The sequence below is a fragment of the Limulus polyphemus genome, unplaced genomic scaffold, assembly GCF_000517525.1.
Source record: "Limulus polyphemus unplaced genomic scaffold, Limulus_polyphemus-2.1.2 Scaffold3259, whole genome shotgun sequence".
Classification (NCBI taxonomy): Eukaryota; Metazoa; Arthropoda; class Merostomata; order Xiphosura; family Limulidae; genus Limulus; species Limulus polyphemus.
Window position 1 is genome coordinate 65,105 of NW_013668869.1, and position 9,492 is coordinate 74,596.

General features: G+C 36.9%; 1 protein-coding gene across 2 annotated transcripts in view; it reads right to left on the reverse strand.

Annotated features, from left to right (window-relative positions):
- Positions 1-9,492, reverse strand: part of LOC106469004 (claspin-like) — a 56,933-nt gene that overhangs the window by 39,154 nt on the left and 8,287 nt on the right. For both annotated transcript variants that reach the window (XM_022397406.1, XM_013929459.2), the window contains exon 3: positions 7,023-7,704. In XM_022397406.1, coding sequence (XP_022253114.1) covers positions 7,023-7,704 — 682 coding nt within the window. The remainder of the gene's footprint in view (positions 1-7,022; positions 7,705-9,492) is intronic.

Sequence of the window (9,492 nt, forward strand, 5' to 3'; positions counted from 1 at the left end):
TGGGATTCTAGCTGTAAGTGTCAGCGGAGGTAAGTATGTTTGGAAATACATTTTCAGATTAGGAAAATGATAACTTCCAAAACATACATACCTCCACTGACACTTACAGCTAGAATCCCACATTGAGAAGGTGGACGGGCCAGTGAGGGCATAGTTTTATACAGAAAGCATCTGCATAGAATAAAGATGTACCATGAGAAGTGGTATCCAACCAGGGATAACCATACTATATCCAGAACAGGTACGTTCTACACCCAGAACTACAGAAAAGGGTGGAATGTTACACAAGTAAGTATGATGGGCAAGCCCCAACCACGCAGCCAAGGTTCCATGACTCGGGGTTGGATTTAAGGGGTCATGGTAACCATATTCCCCCTTGATGGCAAGGGCAGTTGGAGTGCAAATATATACATAACCACAGAATGATGCATTTCGAACCTCCAGATTTATGAAAGAAAGAAAGCAACACCAAAGTGGACAATCCTTCTGATCAACCTGATGAAGTCCAAAAGGCAACATTCCAGGCTTGGATTGACAGGATCATATATGCCATACTCACCCCAAGGTACAGAACTCATTTTTCACTCCCCAACCAAGTGGGCGAGGAGAATTTCACTTACCCATGGAATTATGGAGAAGACGTAGAACACTGTTTCACCAAGGGCCTAAGATGGGACCGCATTGCGTTCAGATTTATGAGGAGATAGTGGACCCCCTGCATGAACAACCTAAGACCTGACAGTGTTCATAAGAGGGTCCAAGCACACCCCACCATTTAGCTAAGCATCAAATCTGGACCGGTTTTACTCAACACTCCAAAGGAAAATCCTCTGTCCACCACCCCAGCAACTGGGATCTGGGTGTGGTAAGGACTCCCTAACTCCACTAATAGCAGTAGGAGGGAACATGTGTGCGGTGGGGAGTCCTGAGGAATAGGTCTCCGGAGACAGTGCAACAGGTGAACCACGTTTCCTAAGTTTTAAAAGCAAACTGATCTCAACTGATTCAGCTCTAAGATCAGCAGAGACTGGCAAAATCCCCTTTAGCTTTACTCATGATAGTCCATGAGTGGCAGTCCATTGGATTTGTATTGTAAGATAATACTACCATCCAGAATTGCATCTAGAAGGTCTTATGGAACACCTCATCTCGACAGAGCATGCTACAACCATGAACCAATATAAAGGTTGCTTGTGTGGAATTGAAAAAAATATAAGCACACCTGACTGGGTAACACTCGCCACTGAGTGGGATCCAAAGGAAATAAGGAGGGACCTTAGAAGAAAAAAGAAAAACTGTTAATCAGGTAAGAAAGTTAACACCTCCTTGTTAAAATATTGCAGCGGTAGTCAACACAGCCATGAGGAGGCAAAAATCCCACAGAAGAGTAAACTGCCAGATCATGAAGGTAATGAGATAGGGCAGTGTTGGGAGAAGTCCACATACCGGCCCGCAAAATATCCCCCAGAGAACAGTTCAGACAAGCAGATAATGACATTGATAAATGCCAAATCTGGTGAGAAGTGATGTGGAGTATATTTCAATCTACAACAGATAACCCTGAATAAGCTATAGGAATCAACTCCCGAAGCCCCCTGATGAACGTAATGAGTGATAAATCCAGGGATACTGCAGAATCTCACTAAATAGGGGATAGGGCCCTTGAACAATTCTGTACAAACCACAGAACATCTAAGTGCTCTGACTGGACACAAAAGATCTGGGTATGATAGATTGTAAAGAAGAGAAATGCCTGGGAAAAAGAATAAGAAAAATAATTTATTCCCTTATCTGGCAGCGAGTGTGTTCAGTAGGAAGGATCTGTCTAGATAGAGCAAAAAAAGAGGTGGAAGGATAGAGAGTCTGCTGAACAGAGATGACAAATAAATCAGAATAGCTGCATCTGGAAGCTAACAACAATAGAAATATACCTTGAGGGAAATGTGATATAAAGAACAGGAGACCATAGGTTTGATGGGATAAAGTAATAATGCACGAAAAACAACTCTAAAGTCCTAATTAGATAATTGAAATAGTAGATTGGGATGAAGAATATGAAAAGATCATAAAACAAGATAGCACAGGAGTCAAAAATCTTTGTATATGTAGAAGAGTGAAAGGAAGCAGCAAAGGATGCTGTATATAATGCAAGGTAGAAGCCAAACCTTTCAAAAATGTATGTCAAAAAACTTGAAACTATGGAGATTGTTAGATGAAGTGGGTTGAAGGCTCACTAAAGACACCACTGACAATATGTAGTCCATTTCCATCGATAGATTGCCATAGTAGGTTGATGGAGGATATAGTCAAGTAAACGAAAACTGTATAATTTAAACCCCTATGGTCAAGCAAAGGACTGCATAACTTCCACACATCTTTAAACATCCAGGTGTTGAATGTTGGACTGAGGTTGTCTCAACAAGGTTGAATGAGGAGGTAGTGGTAAACATTCCTGGAGCAACTGAAGAAGAGGAAACCATGTCTGAGCAGGCCAAAAAAAGGTGCTGACAAGAGAACCCAACATGGGGTGAAATGAATCAGACAAAGAGTCTGGATAAGAGATGAATAGGAGGAAAGGCATACAAATGGAATCCTGTCCAGTCTTGACTGAAAGCATCTATCAGCAGAGCTTGTGGATGTGAAATTGTAGACCAGAACTGTAGGCTAGCATTCCAATAAATTGCAAAGGTTTCTATCATTGGAGAGCCGAACTGAGAACAAATCCATTGAAAGATCACCATAACCACTGGCACATGACAGGCCAAAAGATGGATGTCATTGGAATGAGCCAAAAAAGAAAATCTAAAGCCTGAAAACCAAGACCTCAAGATTGAGAACTTCCCTGAGAAGAAAGATATGAAACCACTGTGAAATAGTCAGAATGAATCATGACCATTTTGTCGTGCAAGAGAGGAAGATCTGGAATCATCGGCAGATGTACTGCAAGAAGTTCAAGAATGTTGATATGCAGGGTAGATTCATAATCAGTCCAAATACCCTGGAATGCCTACTCCAGAAGAAAGGCACCACATCTGTGAAGAGATGGATTTCCACACAAGTATGTGGTGTCCAGACCCTGATATTTGTGTTGTTCCTGTCCAGTCACCACTTGAGATCTGCAAATTGCTTGAGCTAAGAGACTGTGTGATCCAAAGGATCAGTATGCATGAACCACTGGCCACAAAATGAACACTGAAGGGATCTCATATGGGCTTGATCCAATGATATGAAAGATTCTAGGGAAGCCCAAATCCCCAAAACAGACAGAACCATCAATTCAGTGGGAGAAGGTGACATAGGCAAATGCTTAACAATCCCTTCCCCAGCATAAATCTGAGGGGAGTAGATTGAGCTCGACTCAAAGTGCATTGAAAAACACCCCAAGATGGACCACATATGAAGTTGGAGAGAGAGAATGGATTTGTCCGACCTGATATGAAGTCTCCCTTCTGGCTTCTAAAAGGAGAGTCTGTAGATGTAGTGTGGCAACATGACAGGTTGGTGACAAAAGAAGTCAATCTTCCAAACATAAACGTGTGCACAGACTCAGAAAATGAAGACGCTGCTCAAAGGCCCATACTACTTGGCAGAAAACATATATTGCTGAAGCAATTCCAAATGGGAGAGCTTGGAACTGCTACATCTAGTCCTTGTGCAAAAAATGTAGAAATCGATTTGAAGGTAGGCATCTGTAACATCAAACTTGGTCATTCAAAGATCTGGTGGTGTGAAGTGCCACTGAATCTGAAGAAAAGATTCCATGGTGAAACGAGGAGGCTGTAGGAAGAGAATGAGTCGAGACAGACTGATGATAAGACACCAATCTCTACTGTTCTTGGTCATCAAAAAAAGATGAGAATAGAATCCTGGATGAATTGGATCGACTTTCTAAATGGGTAGACACTGACAACAATGGTGCCATCCCAACCTTACGAAGATCCCCAAGAATATGGATAGAACTGATTCTGTAAACCAATAGAACGAGGTGTCAAAGTAGGGGGCCACGAGACATGAATGATCGATCATCCTGAATTATCTATTGGAGAAGAAAAGAGGCGAGTAGCCAATGACGATAAAGAAAACTACAAACATGCCATATAAAATCAGGCCTCAAAAGTTTCAGGGACTCCAGCAAACTAGTAAGGCTGAAAAAGGGGTGCCTCCTGGAAATCACAAGGAGGAATATCACAATACAGTCGTAAGAGTTAAATGAATCCACAAAAATGGAGATCTGGTAAGAGGGATAACAGGTTCTAACCTGGAACCCCATAGGTCCAACAACAAATCCAAAGCAAGGCATAGCAATACCCTCTCGTAATTGCATTGCAAACATCCCAGAATACATGGCAATATCAGGCGAAGGAGGAAGAACTAAGTAACCCCCCCCCCAAGGTCAATCTGACAACAAGACAGGGTAGACTCAAAAAGAAGGGAGTAAATCCCCAAAGCTTCACAAACTTGCATAACTAACTGCAGAAGGTGGCCAATCAGGTGAGCCCTCAGTAGAGGCAGCTCTAGTGAAAGAAGGAGCAGAAAACAGCATCTAAATTCTCCCCAGTATATTCAGGTTCATGATGAAAAGCCAACTCTGAACCCCCGGGCCGCATGAAGGACTCCAACTCATCCTGTATCAGGTCACGGACAGCCTCCACTGAGAGTGAACCCCCACCCCCCGACAACAAAGGAGGAATGGACGAGGTCTGGTTAACCCCATGTGCCAGAAACCATTACATAGGAATTCATACCTACATTTTTATTTATTTATTTATGTGTTTTTAACCGCAAAAGAAATCCAGCAAAATATTGGCAATGGGAAAAAAAACACCAGAATACTGTCAAAATGTTTCAAAAGAAAATGTTAACCACAAAACATGATTCCTAGCACTAGCGCTTTGTCGAGAAAAAGTGGTTATATTGTCGCCATACAGTGCTTATATACAGTACCTGCATAGAGGGCATGTGAGGCTCAGTGTAAAGTTTTGCAAGTTAGATGTTGCCGAGGGTAGTTGAGTGGGGTATATATAGACTGGAGCAAGCAAACACAATGTTTAGATGGCAAAGATGAAGATCGAGAAATGACTATAAGTGTCAGCGGAGGTATGTATGTTTTGCCATAAAATCATGAAGGAACAAACATCACAAGAGTCACAAATATCAAAGAGGGTTCTGATATGGGAGCTCCTGTTCACGTGATTTCAAGAAAATTTTTATAACAATAAGTATCTAAGTGTAAAATGCTATAGATTCTGGATAGAGCAACAAATATAGACAGCAAGAGGAATTACAAAATTGTAAAGTGACAGCACAATGTGAACAATGTTCATCTCATTTACAGCATGAGAGTTGATTGTCTTTACATGTGGCAGGAAACAGTAGTTCCCAACTACTGGTCCACAAGAGAGTTTAAAAAAAAATGTTTTCATTAAAATGCAGCCACTGAAGTATATTATTTTAGAATATAGCTTTAATATAATTTAAAAAGTTAATAATGTTCAAAGAAATCTGGGGATCGGAATAAACAGGTCCTCAGTTGGAACCTATTGATCTAAGAGCCAATGAAAAAACATCCATGTTATTTGTGCAGGTATGTATAGTTTCTGAATGACACGTTGATCAAAAAGGTCATTAAATTCTATTTGCTTTATCTATTGTTCTGTGTCATTCATCTAGGGTAGAACCTTTTGTCTTCCATGGGAAAGATAGTTGCAATATCAATCACAGTACATGAAGTTACACAGGTATCTTTTGATAGTCAGGTGACCTCTTGAGCTAATGACCCCTCTCATATTTTATTGAAAATGACCAGTCATGTGAGTGATGTTAGCATTCTGGATAAGTTTGATATTAATGAATTAAGTAACTAACATGATGAAAATATACAGTCCAGAACAAGAGATCACCAAATTAAGAGTGTCTTCAGAGCTAACTCTCCAGTAGAGGAGACTGTTCATTGAAACATGTAATGTATACATTTTAGCTGTTTGTTCTAAATAAAAATAGTTTATTATAGCTGTACTTTTGTGTCCAGACTCCTTTCGTTTTTGATGAATTCAGTTAGACAGAGAATACAGAGTAATTTTGAAGTACATATCTTGAAAACATCTGTTATTCTGTGAATTTGTCACTCTAAGGAGAAATTAGTTTTGCCCGAAAGTATCATAAGAAGATTTGTTTGTTGGTTTGTAGTTAAGCACAAAGCTACATAATGGGCTATCTGTGCTCTGCCCACCACAGGTATAAAAACTCAGTTTCTAGCTTTGTAAGTCTGCAGACATACTGCTGTGCCATTGGGAAGCACATAAAAGGAACCAACTGAAACAATTCCCAATAATCCCACGTAACAGTCTAAGAAGCAGATTTATGTGTCAGAAATGTTTCTTGATTAGAAAAAAGAAATTTCTACAGGTTCAAAAGCCAGGAGTACTGAGGGTTTGCCCCAAAAGAGGCCGTCTTTGATTACTGCATTGACATATACAGCAAAATTAAATACCATGTGCTTCCACAATCACGATTATTAGCCTATATAACCACCTAAGTGTAATTATTAATTACCAACTACATTGTTCTTTATATATATATACACACACACACACACACAGAAACTAATTACTAATTAGTATCTATCCTACACTTTGGCTGATAATCTCCTGCTACCTTCAGGAAAGTCCTGAGAAGAAATGGTTTCTGTGTTGGTCGTGGCCAGGATTCGATAATGAGCTTTTAGGAGTATTCCATAATTCCAAAATATTTTTCTTAAATGTTTCATTCTGCATTTAGTGTATGTAATCATAAATTTAAACCAACTTCTCTAATGATTCAAAACTAACACAATTGAAATCTAGAATATAAACACCATGAGATATAAAATAGGACAAATATCTGTGAAATTAAGGTTTCACATTACAAGATTACCACTATTATATACAAATATAGATACTGGTTCTATAAATAAAACTACGTTTCATTAACAGTTAATGTTTCTTGATCTCTTAAGTTTGCATTATTTAAACTGAAAATTTTACCTCTCAGTATCCTCTGATTTTCACTAAAAATTTCCTTCAGTTCTTCCTTTGAATGTTTAACTGTTTTGTGTGTTTTGGATGATTTATCCAACTGATTTACTTCGGATGAGTCTTTACCAAGTCCTTCTTCACTTTCAAACTCCTGTTCATTCTTTTCATTTCTGAATAGTTCATCTTCCTGTTGACTTTCATTACTGATATTTTTTTTTTCTTGTTCTTGGTTTTCAATTTTGAATGATTCCCCAGCAAGCATATTTTCATTAACTGACTTATCCTCTTGTGTTTTTATATCATTTTCAAATGACTTTTCATCACCTTGAACTTCAGAGTTGTACCCTGTATCTTTATATTCATGTTTGGACAATTGCTCACTAAAAAATCCTTCATCAAAACCATTGATGTTTATTATTCTTTTGTTCACTGTTTCAGATTGCTTGGCAAGAAGTTCACCTTTTACAACTGTCCCATGTTTTTTCTCATTAGTTTCTACTTGTTCTTCAACTACATGACCATTGCCTGTCAGCCTTTCATTCCCAAGCATATCATCATCATCACCACCACTAGCACAGTCTTGGACAGTGCCACTATCTGGAAACGGTTCTTTATCAAATATGTCATAATCACAGTTATCTGACTTGTACAGACTTTCTGTGATGTCTTTGTCTCTGGTATTTAAAAAATCCTGTAAGAACAAGCAAGCAAAGATGCAGTTATTTTTTACATGTATCACAAGCTCAAATGAACAAACTGTTTCACATTACCTTATTGTCAAATAATAGGTTAAAAACCAATTGGCATAAAATAATCATGAATGAATTTATTTTAACTTTTCAAAGAAAACATGACATTTGCAAGTAACAACTATTCTTTGGTGAAGAACACTAGATGAAATATGATGTAACAGAAAATGAAGTGAAGTACATGTATGTAGAAATTTTGTGTACCAGGTAAATAAAGTTCTGTATGCACATTATTGGAGAGGTTGGAAATATTACATTATACAAACTTACATGATTAGGACAGCTAAAGAATTAAATAACATTAAACAAAATCAATATCATAACAATACAAAATACAGTCTGTGATGAACAGACAACACAGCATAAATATCAACAATTAATAATTTAAACTAACCATTAGAAAATTACATAAAAAAATACTAGTCTGCAATTTGTTAGTTATATACTGAACCATTCTATATATACAAGTCCTGTTTCATCCCAAATTATTCCTCAATAATCTTGCTATACAGTAAAGCCCTATATGCCAATTTTAAAGTCAGAATAACAAGGAATTACAAAATATGAAAATGTGTCCTATGCACTTCTTTCTTGTTCTGCAAACTGCACTTTAATATTTACTTCTATTTTGAAACCCCTTTACAAAACCTAACTGTTTCTGAATTCTGATACAACCTAAATACTTTAATTTTGCTCACAATAAAGAAAAATTAATTAATTTTTAAAGACCTACCAGAACCATTTTATGATACCTCCAAAAATCGTTTGTAAAAATTTGATTTATTTTTAACTAATCATTACCTTTTCAAACTGTATTGCATTATGTGTAACAAATCTGAGGTTATATTTTATAATTATTATTACTAAATTCACGAGTTATTCAGAACAGTAAAAAGTATGAATTATCTGCTAGATTTCACAAAGACATGTTTTGCACAAAAATTCATTTGTAATGTCTATGTTAAAAACAGTAACATTATTTTAAGAACTAGCTAATATAAATAAACTAGCTGTTACTATCCATCTATAACAAATCACAATGAGATAGAAAGTATTAACCAAACTTCTAAAAGTTGGCTGTAATCAAAACTTTCCTTTTTATCTGAATATAATGTATTTGTCCAAATATAATGCACCCTTAAGTACAATGAGTACAAAATTTTGAAAGGTTAAATTGAAGAAAATGTTTTTTTACACATCAGTTGCACAAAATGTATTGAATAGTTTCTAAATACAGTAAACAACTATTGATGTATTAAACATTTTTAGAAATCTTCCATTGAAAATTTTTTGTTTGTCTATTTTACAAAATTTATTGAAAAGTTTATACGTGGTAATACACTAAACTAATCATTCATCTTCACATAAATCTTCGTAAGCGCTACAATTGTCGTAGCCATCAGATTTGCTTCATCCTCTTTTGATTCCCACAGTATGTCATCATCTGTCCCATTCATTGCATTGGATATGCAACATGTTTTTAAACCTTTACTGATTTTTGATGGTAGCTTCTAGTAAAATACCTAACAGAATTGAATATGCATGAATATAATGCACAGTCAATTTTTCAGGAGGTATTTGGAAGAGAAAAAAAAGTGTGCATAATATTTGGACAAATACGGTATATATATTTATATTTACTTATTTACAAGCACACACACACACATACGTAGTTAATTCTTGTCTCAGTGATTTACCAAATCAGAAAATACTTTGTTTCTTCAAGAATA